Raw genomic sequence first — 17,907 nt, forward strand, 5'->3', positions numbered from 1 at the left:
AAAGACAAAATATCAATGAGCTCCATAGAATTGCATACAGTACACTAGAGCTCCTCTTCTTTCTGCTGGATCTCCTCCTTTCCATACTTTCTACCTTTCAAGAACACTAGAGCAGCGAGATGAAACTGGGAAGGACAAAAGGCACAGATACCAGTCTACTTTCAGCACCAAGCTCTAAAGATAGTTTCTTATGGTACTTACCTGTAGCTTTGCCTTAATTTCACTTGAATGCACAGCTGGATCCTGATCTAAGCTCTTCTTAGCCTGGGCACTCACAGCATTATTCATCCACTCTACCACTTCACTAACACACTTCTCTACTTTCATCATTTCCATCTCATCGATATGGATGTATTTCTCATCCTGTCAAAATACAAACATTTTGTATTAGTTAACAACTGTCAAGTGTTAATAACATAATGAAGTTATGCCAACAAGTCTATCTCAATTATTTATAACTTGTAAATCTCTTCCAATGGTCAAAACAAATAGAAGTTAGCCACAAGGGAGATTCATTACAGCCAGAGACAACAGGAAATACAGATGTGAATATAAAGCTTCCTTTACCCAAATGAACAAGAAATCTGGTTCACAGAGGATATAGAAGCTTCACAAAAAGGACATGTAATAAAATATAACATTCTTAAAAAAGCTGATTAAAAAAAATATTCCCTCCCATTCTGGAGGAGCTACCTGAGCCCAAGATAGTTTAGACATTGAGATTCTGATGTACAGGGAAAGGACCAAAGTTTTCAACTTTAGCATTCCCTACAATGCTAGTTACACAATTAACTACTATCAGGGGAAGGACCTACCCAGCAACACAACCAATGAATCCATATTTAGAATTCTTAAATAAAACCAAGTTTTTAAATATACTATTTACAATGATGCTAGTTATTTCACATGTAACACTACTAATGATTTCACTTAATTTTGTAATCTATAGCTGTGAAGACATAATTGTTTCTGATGTTAATATCAGGTTTAATTAGTCTGAGTGTTGAAAGCCATCCTATTACAATTCTTTAAGCTGAACTTCAAGGAGCACATTTTCAGACTGCAAAGCTTATCAAGAACATAATCTACAAATACCAATGGAAAAAAAAAACGAAAAAACAAAAACACCACAAAAAACCAAACCCCAAATATCCACATATAACAAAACTGTGTTTTTTACTTTATCTGCAGCTAGGTTTTACACTAAATGCCTCTCACCATACAATAATTCTTGTCCTTGAAAGAGGAGCACATTTCTAAAAAACAGATCAGTTTTTTAAAGGTCAAGAATCAGACCACAAGTCTAAACTCTTTATTAGAACACCCTCTTTAGCCTGAAAACATCCAGAAGTATCAAGCAACTGAAGATATGACACACTGCATGAGATTTTTTGAGTACTGGGAAACATTTGTGGTGTTAAATTTGTGACCTATATAGCAGTAGTTCACAGCTCATCTGAAAGTGCATTTGAAGCCCTCCAGCCAATGAGCCTCACAGAAGCACCATGGTTAAAAAAAGGCCACTTACCTTATTCCTGAATTCCCCAGCTATTGTAGCATAGTACTGGAGCCTGTGTCCCAATTCTTGCAATAGCTTTGGTCGCTCCTCTGCCTCTTGGAAGCGCATTTCAATCGGAGTACCTAATTTCTAGAAAAAGCAATTCCTCCATGTTTACGTGATTCATTAACATTCATTAATGTTGTCTAGCACAGTCTTTTGGAAATTTTGCTTTTCGGGCATATTAACAGGCCTACCTTTAAATTCTCTAATTTTTCTACATACACCTGCTTTGCTTCATCCTCACCCTCTTCATACAGCCAGCCTTCTGTCTCTGCTAGGAGGGCAGAGAATCCCTGCAGATCCTGTGTGCCAATATAATTCAACACATCAAACACTGCAATACACACCAATCAACCATGTTTGTCTTGAAGGAACATAACAGAGGTAAATATACACATGAATCCTTAGCCTCCTGTATAAAAATTTAATTTCTACTGCAGCTTTTGCCTAATTTAGTTACTTAAACCATGCCAGCTTCTGGACTAAGGAACACACATCTACAACAAAGGTAGCATTTACAGACTTTTGTCTTTGATTAGGCCAATGCTTGGGGTCTAACTCTAATCATGGTTTTGGTTACACATAAAGCAACACAGTTCCCCCTTCCAGTCACCCGTTCCAATTGGAAATAAAACTTTACTCCATTTGTGACAAAATCTTTTTTCAGGGATATGTATTTGTTTCACCTAAGCCTTACTCTGGGTTAGTCACTGCCATCATTCAAATGAAGTTCTGGTTTTGCAGTATGTTTAGGGTGGCTTTGAGCAAGTTTAACCAAGGTATACAAAACAGATACTTGGTATTTTCAGAGAAGTTCCTGAAACCATAACCTACCTTTTCACAAACAAACTTTTCATATGGTCCAGACAACTTGTCCCTGAACTCATATACATATTCCTCCACTGCATTCTTTGCATCATTTCTTTCTTTCTCCAGTTTATCTTGCATAATCATCTTTCCCTGTATACCACAGAAAATATTTTAATTAAAAAATAACAATGTTCAAACAGCATTCTACGAAGCACAGCTCCCCTAGAGTCTCCCAGAAGCCTTGGTTCACCTAACTGTTGAAATTCTCATTGTTATGCAGTAGACTCATCTGAAGAAATGGGTTGCACTTCTCTGGATTACAACAGTTTAAATGAATCTGTGATGCCATTCCACGGATCAGTGCTCTGATACTAATTGCTGTAAAGGACACTTCAGTCTTTCTGATAAACATTGGTCAGTTATGTGTTAGAAGGCAGACAGCATGTTAGCTCACTGTTAACTGAGCCCACACTCCAGGGTGGCAGAACAAGAACAGAGGCTGCCTTGAGAAGCAGGTGAATGGTTAATAACTGCACACAAGAAAGCAGTCTAAACCACACTAACTCACCTCTGTTTCAATATACATATTGAGGAGATCTTTTCCTAACTGCCAAACCAAGTTAGCTTCAATGGGCAGTTCCACATTCTTCACTTTTATCTTGGGTTTTTTAGCTTCTGGGGGCTGATCACCTTTCTTCTCATTTGTCTGAGTTAGAAAGAAGAAAAATAAGATAATTTTCCTGACTCCTTTCTGATGAAGTACTGCTATGATGAAAGATACGTTCAGAGGAAGAACACACAAAGGTTTTTCCATGTTCTTTTAAAATCTTCAAAATATGCTCGTGAGGCACTTTGCTTTTGGGGATTCCACCTCCTATCCTAGTCTCCTTAGAGTCTGTTTCGAGACAGTAAGCACTGAGCTGCAGCAAGGACATTGTTCAGATACATGCTGTGTTTGCAGATTTTCCAGAAGTGTTCATGTGTAACATAGCAGTTCACTAATGATGATGAAGGCCTTAAGACTTTAACCCAAAGCATTTTTCATCTCATACAGATGAAAAAATTGAAATCACTAGCAATAACATGCAGACAAATGTTTTACACTGATTGTTTCCTTTTAAGTTTATGAATTCCTGATCCCAGCTTCCCTCAGCAGGCCTAATAAGCTTGGCCTTTAACTGCTGTTTAAATTGAAATGTCTGCAACCCAAATAAACGAGTTGCACAACGCTGCAAGAAGACATGGAAGTGGTGGAGAAAGGCTTCTTGCAGGAATCCTTTTGCAAACTCTGTACAGAAATCATCACAAGATACAGATATTTTTCACTATAGTAAAGGTGTGAAAATGAAAAAGGTTCCAACACCAAGTTCCGACTTTTCCTGAAATATATTACCATTTTAAAAGCCATTATATAGGATAACATGTTCAACAGAGTTAAAGGGTCACTCACTTTCTTGACATCTGGGATTTTGTTTTCTTCAGAGGGAGGTTCTGATGAAGGGGGAGACTGTGACGTTTGCTGACCATCAGTTTGTACCTGGGACTGTGTTCCAGCCTCACTGTTCTCTTGCTGGATATTTTTCTGAAATGAAAGCCCAGGCACAAAGGATGTAGAAGGCATGTGCACTTGCATTTAAGTATAGGGCACGTCACTTCTGACGCACGTACGGTACAAAGTGCCCTACACAGCATTCTGTGCACACGCAGAAACACACACGCTTCAGCTCTGGAGATACAGACTGGGCACAAGTTCAGAAGGAGCTCATCAAAGTGTTACCAGTGCCAGGCTTGCTGCACAATACTTGTATGCGTGTGTGCACGTGCGACCACTTTCTTTTACAAAAAGGGGCTTTTAATTTCTTGAGTCATAATGTTTACTTTTTTCCCCTCAAAACTATTAAAAGATCAAGTAGACTATAACAATGTGCATTATTCCCCAGTGCTCCCCTCTCCTTCAATGCTGTAGAAAACAATTCAGCTTTCCCTTTCACAAAAAGTTTCAAAAAACTTCACTGATACAAAGGGTTACATACAAATTCTTTCACCACAAAGTGCATGGATAATTAACAATCCAGATCTAGTTCTCCTGTTTGGAACAGTTGGATAACTATGGCAGCTGTAAGCAACCCCACCCTCAAACAATCTGTCACTATTTGGCACTTCACACAATAACTGATTTTGAAATCCACACACTTTCAAGATAGCAGAAATTCTCTCCTGTTCTTGTAAAGACAATTTCCTGACAGCTACACACATCTTAAAATTAATCTCCTTTTGCTTCCTTAGAGGAAGGTATTTTTCTTCCAGAGTATGTAACAGCAGAATACACTTTCATCAATCATTAAGGACATTCACACACACGAAAGGTCAACTTACATCACTGAAGTTTTCAATAGACCTCTGGTCCTGAGCTTCCACTTCAGTCTCAACACTGACATCTTCACACTCCTCACTTTTAACTGGTTCTACCATAGATGCAGTGGACACACTGAAAATGCCATGAGTATTGACACGGACTTTCACTTTGACTTTAGACTTCTCTCCGTCTTTCTGGGCTGCCACATTCTGGATAACATACCTACCTAAAACCAAAAGAATCAAAACTCACACAGTGGAATTAAGTAGGTAATATTACAGAGCCAGGAAAACATCTCCCTTTTTCATAGACAAACTGTTTTATAAATATTTAATGAAGGCTCCATGCTAATCTCATGGTCCCTCAAATTAAATCAGTACTACCAGAAAAAAAACACCAACTAAACCAAAGTACACTGCTTTTCAGCTAACTTCATCTTATAAAGTTAAGAGTAGGTTCTCCTGACACAACTAATACAGAGTAAATACAAAACTGGTGCTCTCTGTGTTACTAGTGGGCTGAAAGAAAACTACTGAAGGGCTTAGTCTAATGTCAATATTAAGTAGTGCCTTTCTAATACAAGTTACTGCCCAACACAGAAAGAATATTTCTAGAGGCTTTCCTTACAGCTTGTAACATCGGTGCAAGTTGGCCATTACCTTTTATTCTTGGGCAGAACCTAATTGTTCTGTAACTACTGTAATACTTGAAACAAGCATTGTGAAACTAATAGACAGACGATTAGCTCAACAGCAAATGAAGAATCAGATGTCCTTGACATTATCTGCAGACATTTTTCCTTATGCATGGATTACCAAGAGTGACCTGGAGACCAGAATGCTCACTTAGCTGCAAAGTACAAGCTGCCTAAATTCACAGGCCAAATCTACATATTTGCACACACCACTCCTTCAGCAACAGATCTAGATCACAAATGCACAAGCTTTTACCTGCCTTTCTCACAGGCTTTGGAATATAATCCTCGCTCTTGTAAATCAAATAATACTGCAGTTGTGTGACCTGTTCTCTCTTTTGCCAGTCTCGTCAGAACTACTACTTCACCCATTAGTCATACCAATAATTCTGTTCTGAGCAAAGAATTAACTGGCAACTGAGTTGAAACAAATCTGATCTTCAGTTCTGTTCTTACCAGTTCTCAGAACAGCAGATAAACAGTTTCTCATTTGTCAAAGCCAAATTAATTGAACACTGACAAACCCCACCATCAGTCTTCATGGTAAGAGTAAGCCACAAAAGGCAGTCTATGTTTCTGTAACTACAGAATACAGTCCGAGAATCATAGAATAGCCTGGGTTGGAAGTGACCTTAAAGACTGCCTTCCAAACTCTCTCTCTTTCATTGGACCAGGTTGCTCAGGACTTCATCCAACCTGGTCTTGAATACCTCCAAGGATGGGGCATCCACAACTTCTCTAGGAAACCTATTCCAGTGCTTCACCACCCTCACAGTAAAGAATTTGCTCCAAATATCTAATGTAAACCAGCTCTATTGCAGTTTTTAAAGCTATTACCCCTCGTACTGTCACTGCTTGTGCTTATAATAAGTCCCTCTCCCTTGTGCTGGTTTTTCAAAATACATGGCATGCAAACAAACAACATTTAATTGCATGTTTAGAACTCAATAATTATTTAATTGGCCTGTCTTTACCATCAGTCTTTTTCTAACTAACCACGTTGTAAGCTCTTTGTAAGTATCAACACTGTCAAGTGCCACAATTTGTCAAAAAGTATGAAAGAATGCTTAGAAATGTTACATAGACAAATCAATACTGTAGTCTTGTAGCTGCCACTATTTCAGACTGCTTTGATTAGAAGTTACTCAGCATTATGTCAGTCCCAGAAGGCATAAGTAAAAACAACAACTAGTTATTCAAGACATGCTTTTTTTTATATACAGGAGATATTATTCAATTATTCCTAGCTTGCTTCAGTGATAAGCAGAAAAGAAGATTAAAAAAGGTTAAAAGCTATCTTTAGTAGTCATAACCACATTTTAGTTGTAGGCATTGATTTGCTCCCCCCCATTTCTTCATTCAGCCAAAGCAACATTATAAGCAAGAAAAATAAAAAATACCGATTCAGTTGTCTCAGGAATGGGAACATTCTGAGTCCTTCAGAGACAAAAGCCTGAATATATACATCATAGCCATACGGCACAACAGTTACTCTTTGATTTCAAATTGTTCTATTGGAGACAACACTATTTCCAGGACAACTACTTACCAATTTTTGACTCAGGATATGGGACTCCATTAGGATCAGAATAAAAAGCTTCTAGCTCAAATGGACCTTTCCTATAGAATGTAAGTACCTTAGAAAAGGGTGCTGCATGATTTCTGCTGAAGACCTCATGAACTCTGTAATTAAGGGAAAAGTATCACTTTTAGCAGTGTATTTGAGCTGGAAGGTTTTGATATAGGGTCAGAACTCTTTAAAGGAATATCATGTTTTGAAACATTTACCCTTCTGAACAATTCCAATAAAGACACTTCACTACTGTACTGCAAGGAAAAGGATTTACTGTTCTCTACTGTAATGAGAACTTGTCCTATTCCACTATTTGAGCTTGAAATAGTGTATTTTGAATCATAATTTGCACCCTTCCTTAGTCTCAAAGGGATAATTATAGCCCTGTTAATTCCTTGCTCATTTACGTTCCATGGCTCAGCTGAGAACCCTGACACCAGATTATTATTCGTTCCTCAACATGACAGAAAAACAACCAGCTTTACTTCATGTTCTATGGCATGTCTGCTATTATGCCAGCCTGATCCCAATTTCCAACTAAGTTTTGATCTTCCTAACTGTGGAAGATCTCATCTAATAACCCAGATTGGAGAAAATGAGAGCTTTACCTAGAACAGGAACCCACAGGCTGCTCTCATAAGTGACAGAACAATTAGCCCCTGCACCTCCACAGAAAACAGACAGGAAGAAAAAAAAGGCTGAACTACAAAGAACATGAAAAAGGTATGAACAGATCCCCCTAGAACCATGATTTTTCCACAGGTTGAACTTGGAGCTCTTTACATCCTAGAAAACAACTGCATTTCCCATAGGCATGGCACAATTAGTAACAGATGTCAGTCATAAGAGACTGCAGCAAGAAATCACTCTTACAAATGTTAAATTTTTGCTAGGTGTTAAATTGCTCCTGCAGTCAGATAAATAGCATCCATATAAGTTTACAATATTTCCATAGTACCTAACATTACTAATAAATCAAGAATCTTAGGTGTACAGAACACCTTGAGTAAAAAATGAAAAGCCAGAAGGCAAAGTGGAATCAGGACCCAAGCACTGATCTAATTTTGTATTTCTAATCCTGACAACCAGATAAAGGCAAGACAAGATACTAGTTGGTAGATCTCTCACTTTTTAAAAATCTTTACGTTTTTACAAATGAGGCATTTCAGTTCAAATTTCAACCTATGTCTTGACAATCTTCCCTGTAAACCATCTCTGGTACACGGCCTATGGGTTTTCTGCAGGAGAATGCCAAAATCCTAGTTTAAGTGCAAGCAAGAACATGACCCCTGAATTATGAAGGTCAAAAGCTTCATGGAATGGTAGTCTGAGCTACCTACCCTTCAGTGTCCTCTGCTTCTGTGTTCCACAGCAGAGATATTGGAAAAGGTGTAGCATCTGTCACAGAAAATTCTCTCACTTTAAAAGCTGGAGAAAGAATGGCACACTGAAAAAATAATAAAAAACAAACAACAAAAAAGCTTGCATCAAAGCTGGTTAACTCCTCTACTCCACTAGACATGACAGCAAAAAATTTTCAAACAAGTGAAAACTGTATTGATTTTACTAGACAGAACTATTTCAATACTCAATTTCAGTGCAGTATGAGAAGAGAAATCTACCACACAAGTGTTTATGTGCTGTGTTAGCAGGTCTTTTGCAGCTTGTGAGTAAAGGTAACACTAAGGAAATAACAGGATTATAAAAAAGGGAAATTCTGCAGTGCTTACTCCTAAAAGAAGTGTTTATCCAAAGGGTCTTGCTTCTTTCCCTGAACACAACTGATTGCTGGCAATGGAAAACTGTCAGCGAGACAGAGTAAAGAAACAAGTCAAAGAGAAGAGGGTGAAATAAGACAAGAAGTTAAAGGAGAAAAGGAAGAATACAGAATGTGTGGTTTGCTTGTAAAATATAGCTGAAAACAGTAAAAACGGGAGGGAGACAGAATAAAACCTGTTTCACATTAATAGCAAGCTGGATACCAGGAAAGGCAAACTTGCAGTAGTTTGGGCTCTCCATAGATCTTATACCTTGTTGAATAAAAGTAACTTTCAGCTTGACAACAACTTGAATTTTTGGCATTAAAGATCTCTAGATTGTGTTCTTCTGAAGAGCAGAGTGGGCTGCTAACAGAATGCACCCTGCAATAGACTACTGCACCAGGGAGGAGTACTCTGGTCTTTTTAAACAGTACAGTCCCATAAAAAGACCTAGTGAACACATATGTTCCCTTGAGTACTTTAAAATGGACCACTTCTACAATTTTTCATAACTGCTTGACCTATTCTTCATGGAAGAAACACCTCTATTAATTTCATCAAGTGTTGCCAGTACTATACCTGCAGAGCACAGCCCCTAGCTATGGCTTCATCTGCATTCAGTGTTGTACTGACATCCTTGCCAAAGAATTTAGCAATCCTCTCCTTGACAGCAGGAATACGAGTTGCCCCTCCCACAATCTCTACAGCATTTACATCTTCCACTTTCAGCTGTGTGTGTTCCATTAATGAAAGCAGAGGCATCTCTATCCTCTGCAGCAGGTCAGCACACAATTCTTCAAATTGTGACCTAAGAGAAAAGAAAATGGAATTAACTAAAGAATGCCTGTCCCACAAGAACCTTGCCTGGTATTTGTTTCCAGACTGATGCTGACTAGGTTGGTTAACGACACTACAGAGACCTAAAGCTAAACTCCTGTGAGTAGGCTAAAGTGGCAACCATAGACAGGGTAGTACACAAACAGCTGCTTTCAAATTTTCCTAAGCCACTATCAATGCAGTTAAATAAGATAAAGGTTTTGTTTGGGCAGCTGCTATGTATTTGCCTCAGAGCAAAGGTTACAGATAAATCAGAAAACACTGACACTTCCTTTATCATGAAAAACTGTTGCCTAAACACTGGAAGAAAAACAACCCACCACTCTTAGCAGTAGCTACAGAACAAATGAAGCCATGCCTGTAAACATGTGTATGAGAGACAGACTTCATTTACACTTGGACCATAGTCAAGTCATCACCCATCAGCACTGTTTCTGCCCCCATTTCTCTATCAATATCCATAGTACACTAAGAACAGAAAAAAAGAAACAAAGCTGAAATTGTTGCTATCTTAAGAGAGTATGGGATTTAAGTTACCTAAAATATGCAGAAAGTCAAAATATGCAACCAACCTTCTGGTTTGCAAGCATCAATCCATGGTTTTAAGACCATATTCTACAAAAAGAATCTAAATTTTTATGTATGTTATTGCACTGAAACATTCAGTTCAGGTTAGCTGAACATCCCACTTCCCAGCCTTAGCTATTCTAACATTACAAAGTGCCACAGCTATTCAGCACTTACACTTAATTTTAGCACATTAAGTTTCTTTCAAACACTGACACACTTTTAAAAAATGGCCACTAAAGCAAATGCCTGTCTTGTACAGAACTCACCTGTTCATTTTTCCAGATACATCAGTATCATTCATGAAACACTCAATATTTAGGGGAATGTCTGTGCTATTTGAACTCATTAGTTTCTTCAGTTTCTCACATTCCTGATACAGACGAAGAAGAGCCCGAACTTTGGTTTTTGGATCTAGTTTGTATTTTGATTTTATTTCTGCACAAAAGTAATCTACCAGCTTTCCATCAAAGTTTCTCCCACCGAGGAAAGGGTCAAATGCTGTCCCAAGTACCTGGTTTAAAAAACCACAATTATTTAGTTTAACACTAATAAAATCACAGGGAATAGCAGTCTTCCAGTATCAGCAAGTCCTTTCTTCAAAATAATGTTGGAGACAGGTCAGCCTATCTTCCAATGCACAGTTACATCAGCCAAAAATTGATCTTCACTTTTACAGAGGAAATAAGACTAAGTAAGTAACTGACAATCCTAAGTATTCAAAATTTTCATCCATACACTCATTTAGATAAAGCAAAATAAATTATAGCACTAGTATTATTTACCTTACATTTGTGTATTGCAAGAAATTTACATCCTGTTTGAAACAATTCTAATGAAATGAAGAACACTGATGAAAACCTTTGCCTTTTGACTTGTTGCCACTTTCCATGCATTAAATTATTTAAGAATTTAAAAATGAAGGCAGATTGGCAGGCTATTTGATTCTAATTGCTGGTAAACATTTTAATTTCCATTTAATCTTACTACCTTTAGCTTACTCTTGTTGAATGCACAGGCTGATACTTGAAATGCGGAATGTCCCATATCAACAAACACAACTATCCGTGGCTTCTCTTCAGGAGCTGGAAGGTCTTGTTTATAAATTCCATAATTCAGAGCCACTGCAAAAGAAGCGTCAGATATTATCCACACAGTCTCTAATTTCCAGTGGCATACCACAACAACCCTGTGAACATTAAGCTATAAGATCAAAAGCATAAAGACAAATCCAGACATACACCTGTGCAACATACACTATCTTTGTGGAAGCTTCGTTCCATTAATCTAAGCTGTAGGACCTGAAAAGCAGAACATACTCCCTTAGTCACGTATATGCTCCCTCAGCATTTGTTTGGGCTTATTTCTTTTTGCCTTGCAAAGTAATCAAAAACACAGAACATCTTAACAACAAAACCCAAACCCAGTTTTGTATTTCCAGTGAGTATCTTCCAAGCTGGGAAGTTTTGTCTGAGAGTTGTATAAATGGTCAGCAGAGCCATGTGTCTGCTTAAAATCCTGACTATACTGAAAAAAAGCCTTGGAAGTTATGAGGTGTTGATGTTTAATCAAGGAACTTCCTTTAGGAGTGTCTAACTCCTGCAGCTGTGCATCTGGGCAGTACATTAAATGAACAAGTAGTCCAGGCACATGCAGTGACTTCTAAATAAGTGCTCAGGGAGATAATTATCAATGGAGCTTGATCTCATCTACCCATTCACACAGAAGACATTAAATCAAAAAAAGAACAGCAAGTTTTTCAAATATTTATATTTGCCTTTTCAAGTCAGTCCTTTTTCTTAAAGTATTTAAATGCACCCTCTATCCCACTTGTCAACTGCAGGAACTGCTATTTTATCCTACTTACCTGCTGTCATGTCATTCATTAATCTAAGACAATTCAAACCAACAATCTGAGCTGCATCCAGAAGAGATCTCCTTTCAGCATCTGTGAAAAATGATGGAACCTGAAGAAAGTAGGTGAGAATACAAAGTTATTTCCAGAAAATGAGACATTAGACCACTTATTTGAAAGTATTAATTTCAAAACTGTATCTATTCCTCCACTTTGAGGAAGATACTTCCTTCAAGCCTCTAAAATGCAACTACCATAATACTGAATTGACACTTCAAATATTCTACTCAGAGATGGAATTAAACCAGCATCAGCTAGTTTACATGAGCCCACACTAGCAAGAAACAAATGAGTTATTTGTATACAAATGCTAATAACAGCAAGTGCTGGCCCAAAAAGTGAAACTGGATATTATGAAGACAGTGACATGAATGCCTGGTACATGAATACCAGGCAGACTCCAAAAAAGGAAAGAGGGAACTAAAAGCACACAGCAATACTACAGATGTCAGGGATGCAAAGAAATAAGGGATAACAAATGAAGAGAATCTATTTAGGCAGAAATTACTTCAGGCAAGAAGTGCTAAGAAATTATGAAGGAATTTCTGCTGAAAATTTTCTACAGATCTCTAGCACTGGCCTTGGACAGTGCCTTCTGATGTTCCCCCTCCAGGGACACATGAAGAACAAGCTTTCCAGGTTCAACTGGAGAATCAACATTTCTAATAATAACAGAGCTAAATATTCCTAGATGCAACATGAGATAGACTTGTTCAGAGTCATTGAGAACAGAGAGGCAGGTGTTATTTTATACTGGGGCTTTGCAATGGAATGACTGATCTTGATCTGAGGTCATTTTCTGTGCAGTCATCACAGTGAAAGAAACAAAGCAAAGTTTGCTGAAAGGATGAAGATAAACAGGACAGAAACTAAAATTTTCAGCTGACAGAGGGCAAATCTTCATAAACAAAGGAAATTGTTCAAAGCTGTTATTATCAAATTGTTTTAAATCCAAAAAAAACCACAAACATATGTATTTACTTCAATGAGTAATTAGTATGTTTAGTCATGAAAGCAAGCTGTTCCAGAAGGATTTATACATGGATCCAGAAACATTTTGGGTCCAAAGGTCCAGACATTTACAAGAGAATGAGCTTATGAAGCTAGTCAGGGTCTGGAATATGGCAGCAGCCCTGGGATTTCTTTAAGTCAGAAGCTCTAAACCTAGTTTGGGTTAATGTCTTTGTAAGTGCTTAACAGAGTTCTTTTTCACTCTGCATGAATAGAAACAAAATGCCCTCAATAGCTGAAGTTAAAAGACATAATGTTCCTGTGCACTACAATTACTTACAGAAATAACACAGTCTGTTACTGGCTTTTTCAGGTTACTCTCTGCAGTCTCCTTCAATTTAGTCAATAGCATAGCTGAAATCTGTTCCACACTGAAGATGTGCTCCTCATCCATGTACATCACCTGGATAGAATAGGTAAAATAATTCCATTAGTTCAACTGATGGAAAATTGCATACATTTAATGTTCTTTGATACACTGCTGCCTAATATTCTATGAATCACAACATACTTCATTATTTCATTATAGAACTTCAGTTTACAACTTAATTTCCCAGCTGAGTGTTTTTAGAAGCAATAATTCTATCCTGTCTTAAAACATCAAGAACTGTATCAACTCCATAGATTAAGGAAATTGCCAAAAATGACACAAGTTTAAAATGTGGCACACCATTAAGTAAAAATAGCCATCATTTTTCAAACTGACGCCAAATGCAAAAAATGTACAAAAGTACTTGCTGTGTATTTTTCCTCAGCATTTTTATCCTTCTGCTCAAACACGTGAAACGTCCCTGAAAGGAAGAACTGTGCAACAACAATTCACCTATGCACATGAAACAACTAAAAGCTTAAAATAAAGCTTAGCAAAAAGTTTATTTATTGCTCTCTTAGCAAAAAATATTCTGAAGCACCATTTTTATCATGCAATAGAATACATGACAATAATGAAGTGAAGTAATATGTTACAGCTGAGGCTTGAAAGTAACACTTCTCTTTTATTCACTCAGTATGGTTTGGGGAAAAATTAGGCACTTTGGTTTTAATAGAAAAACTGTTCTCTAAACCTCCCAGTCTTATTGAATTTTACAGAATCAATTATTAAAACTTTTTAACCACAGTTAAATAGAAATAAATACTAATTTGTTCTCCAATCAGTCTAAGAAAAAAAGGTAGTAGAGTTCACCCAACACTAGCCTCTCACAGTACAAGACTCCTACACACACTGATTAAAGGAAACCAATAATTTCTGTCTGAATTTATCTGTTAACCTCACAAATCACAAATAGCAAAAGAGAAAGCATCTTCCCTTTTTTTCTGTGATCTATTCACTACTTAGGACTGATCTATACTGAAGTTATGAGGGACCAGTTCAAGCTAAATTCTTCAACAGTGAGGAAACACTGATTGTTATGCCAGCAAGGCTTCATTATCAGTAATTGTACATATTTCTGTAAATGGACACAATGTTATTAACATCATTGATTCTATGAAAAGCTGACATTGTATCAGTGAAGTCCTTGAAAGGTAAGCAAGAGCCAAACCTGCAATGTGGTAGGAGTGGGTTTTGAACACCTTTTTGCAAGTAACTGACTCCAGGCAGTCCGCTAAAGACACACTTGCCACTCATCTAAGGCAATCATTCTAAAGAAGAGTTCTGACTATTTTCTAAAGCATTTGTAAAACACCTAATAGGTCTGCTGCAATGAATTCCACACAAGTGGCAGAAAGTCATACTTTGAAGTAAAACCATACAACCTTGTAATTATCTTAGCAGTTTTTCTGCCAGCGCGTTTTGAGCTAGAGGTGCAATTTGCCAACAGGGAAACTTGCATTTCAGCAATTATTTGTAAATGAACCTTAATTTGAAGGTTAATATCCACTATTTAAAGATAAAGCAGTCTATTCATAGAAGAGCTCTTCTTTAACAGAGAGATTAAAGCAACCTACCTTTAGGGTAATTAAAAGAAACCCATATTTTCATTTCAGGTGCTGAAATGTAAGACTTCAGATTTAGCTTTAGCTATACAACCCAGAAAGATACACTGCAGATTTACCTTCACTCCAACTCCACCATTCTTCATGGGAACCAAATCATAGCTCAACTTTTCTTTTTCCTTCTGAACAAAAGGATCATTAAATGCACGGCCATGGAATCTCTTGAAGTTAGATACAGTGTTGTGGGCATGAGTAATTTGCTGTAAAGAAATACAGGATAGTTAGAAATCCACTCTTAATCAGCCTGCAGTGTTCAGTGCTGTTCTGTAGGCTCCCAAGCACAGGTCAAGTTTTCAGACTACTGCTCACTCCCTTGTCACAGCTTTATTTAACACTGGTAATTACTGTCTGGTACTTTTTATCAGCTCATTAATAAGTTAGACAAAAACTATTACTTATTAAGGATTATAAAACTATCCATCTCTGAAACCTTGAGACAACTGGGTGAACAATAACATGATCAACAGAGTCTACTACTTTAGTCAACTAGTTTAGAATGATAGAGCCACTTAAATTGGAAAAGGCCTTTCAGATCAAGTCCAGCTATTAACTTAACACAGCCAAGTTCACCAATATCCCCAAGAGCCACATCCACACACCTTTTACATATCTCCCAGGACAGTGACTACACCACTTCCCTGGGCAGCCTGTTCAGATGTTTATAAACCATTCAGATAAAAAATCTTTTGCTAACAGCCAATCTAAACTTCTCCTTTTAGATTATTACAGACAGTGATAAGGGCACACCTGAGCTTCCTTTTCTCCAGGCTAAACACCCCCAGCTCCCTCAGCTACTCCTCATCAGACTTGCTCTCCAGACCCTTCCCCAGCTCCATTGTCCTCCTCTGGATTCACTCCAGCACCTCAGCATCCCTCTTGTAGTGAGGGGCCCAAAACAGAACCCAGGATCTGAGGTGTGGCCTCACCAGTGCTGAGTACAGGGCACAATCCCTGCCCTGCTCCTGCTGGCCACACTACTGCTGATAAAGGCAAAGGCACCATTGGCCTTCTTGGCCACCTGGGCACAGCTCATGTTCAACCACTGTCAAACAGCACTCCCAGGCCTTTTTCCACCAGGCAGCTCCCCAGCCACTCTGCTCCCACCCTGTAGTGTTACATGAGGTTGTTGTGACTCAAGTGCAGGACACTGCACTCATTAAGCCTCACACAGTGGTCCTCAACCCTTCAATCCAGCCTGTTTACATCCTTTTGTAAAGCCATCCTGCCCTCCAGCAGATCAACACTCCAGTCCAGCATGGCCTCACCTCCAAAGTGACTGAAGGTGCACTCGATCCCCTTTTCCAGATCACTGAATAAAATATCAGATAGGGCTGGCCCCAAGTACTGAGCCTTGGGGAACACCATTGGTGATAGGCTGCCAGCTAGATTTAACTCCACCATAACACTCTGGGCCTGGCTATCCAGTGTCGACGGAAGGAGACCAGGACATCAGGTTGATCATCACAGGCCCAATTTTATTGATCAGCACAGCGGGTTAAATACAGTTCGTAATTAACTTCATGCATATTGCAAAAGTTGAGCTCAGGATTGGTTAGTTACATATCAGCAGTTACACCTACTTTTACATTCCTATGGTCCTACTTTTGATACTTTCTACATATTCTTAGGAGATATTCAGAACTAATCTCTACTCCCTTTCTCCATGTTGCAGCAAGGCCACTGATTGCAAGCTGCTGACATCTCCTTTCAGCTTGCTGACTGCTGATTTCTCAGCTTGACCAGTGGCAATATGTCAGCATGGCCTTTCTCAGCTAACCAACTATTAATAAAGCTCTCCACATTTCCCCCGTTTTCTTCTTGTGCAAGGAAATTAGCTTGCCAGGTTTTTGCTATTGTACGGCTGACCATGTTTTGAATGCAATTAAAAACACAAGGCAAAATCAGCAAAAACAGTAAAATTACACCCAGCAGTCTTATAGCATAGATCACAAGGTTTCTTAGCCACGGTCCAAGTCCTAAGCTTTTAAGCCATTCGTCAATTCCAAAACCTTCTTCTTCCTTCAGATTGTGAAGTCCCTGTTGCAGTTCTTTTATCTTACTGTGAATGGACACCGAATGGTCAGACAGATTCATGCAACACATTCCCTCAAATTCTTCACATCCATGTCCTTGTGCTAAAAGCAAAAAATCTATGGCAGCTCTATTTTGCAAAACAGCATGGTTAACACTCTGCACATCTGTGGTTAGCATGTCTAGGATTTGTGATGTCTTGTTCAGTTCACTCTTTGCCCAGCACCCTAATTGCTTTGCTAAATTCATAGCCTTATTGGCAGATCCTCCCGGCAAGATAGTTGAAACAATTACTTGTTTGAATGTGCCCCAAAATTGTGGATCTCTTATCTTGCTGCAGTCTAAGTCATGTACACTACGTTTCTTTCTGTTTGAATTTTGACTCAGCTGCATTAGCAAGGACACATTAGGATGAAACAATGACAGTTTACCTAAATAACAGGGTCCACCCTGTGGTCTAGCTGGTATGCTATTTTACGCTCTGTCTCTGCAAATTAAAAATATTCTCGTGGGTAATTTCATTGGTGCAGTGATTTTTGTGCTGTTACATTTACTGTAATGCTGCGGAGAGATTTCACTCACATTCAGGAATGAATCTAGGGTGGCCCATGTTTCTTGTGGTCGGTTTGAAGACTTAAAGCTAAACCATCCACTAGCTGTAGTGTTAGACAAACTGGCGTTTGTACTGCCAAAAAGGTCCAATTCCTCAGGAGGAGAGTGCAAAGCACAGAATACGCTGCATTTCTTTCCCGTAGAGCTTTCTTTAATTGTACTAACAACTCATACAATCGTTTATT

General features: G+C 38.3%; 1 protein-coding gene across 2 annotated transcripts in view; it reads right to left on the reverse strand.

The window, feature by feature from the left end:
- Nucleotides 1–17,907, reverse strand: part of HSPH1 (heat shock protein family H (Hsp110) member 1) — a 29,781-nt gene that overhangs the window by 1,140 nt on the left and 10,734 nt on the right. The window contains exons 3-17 of one of the 2 annotated variants that reach the window (XM_005482478.4): nucleotides 15,139–15,279; nucleotides 13,365–13,487; nucleotides 12,026–12,125; nucleotides 11,149–11,282; nucleotides 10,428–10,672; nucleotides 9,334–9,562; nucleotides 8,335–8,441; nucleotides 6,971–7,104; nucleotides 4,748–4,953; nucleotides 3,822–3,953; nucleotides 2,940–3,077; nucleotides 2,396–2,521; nucleotides 1,756–1,863; nucleotides 1,529–1,648; nucleotides 202–363 (exon numbers count right to left, since the gene is read on the reverse strand). In XM_005482478.4, the coding sequence (XP_005482535.2) occupies nucleotides 202–363; nucleotides 1,529–1,648; nucleotides 1,756–1,863; nucleotides 2,396–2,521; nucleotides 2,940–3,077; nucleotides 3,822–3,953; nucleotides 4,748–4,953; nucleotides 6,971–7,104; nucleotides 8,335–8,441; nucleotides 9,334–9,562; nucleotides 10,428–10,672; nucleotides 11,149–11,282; nucleotides 12,026–12,125; nucleotides 13,365–13,487; nucleotides 15,139–15,279 (2,205 nt within the window). The remainder of the gene's footprint in view (nucleotides 1–201; nucleotides 364–1,528; nucleotides 1,649–1,755; nucleotides 1,864–2,395; nucleotides 2,522–2,939; nucleotides 3,078–3,821; nucleotides 3,954–4,747; nucleotides 4,954–6,970; nucleotides 7,105–8,334; nucleotides 8,442–9,333; nucleotides 9,563–10,427; nucleotides 10,673–11,148; nucleotides 11,283–12,025; nucleotides 12,126–13,364; nucleotides 13,488–15,138; nucleotides 15,280–17,907) is intronic. The other variant, XM_014263975.3, reaches the window with a different exon arrangement.

The sequence above is a fragment of the Zonotrichia albicollis genome, chromosome 2 (assembly GCF_047830755.1).
Source record: "Zonotrichia albicollis isolate bZonAlb1 chromosome 2, bZonAlb1.hap1, whole genome shotgun sequence".
NCBI lineage: Eukaryota > Metazoa > Chordata > Aves > Passeriformes > Passerellidae > Zonotrichia > Zonotrichia albicollis.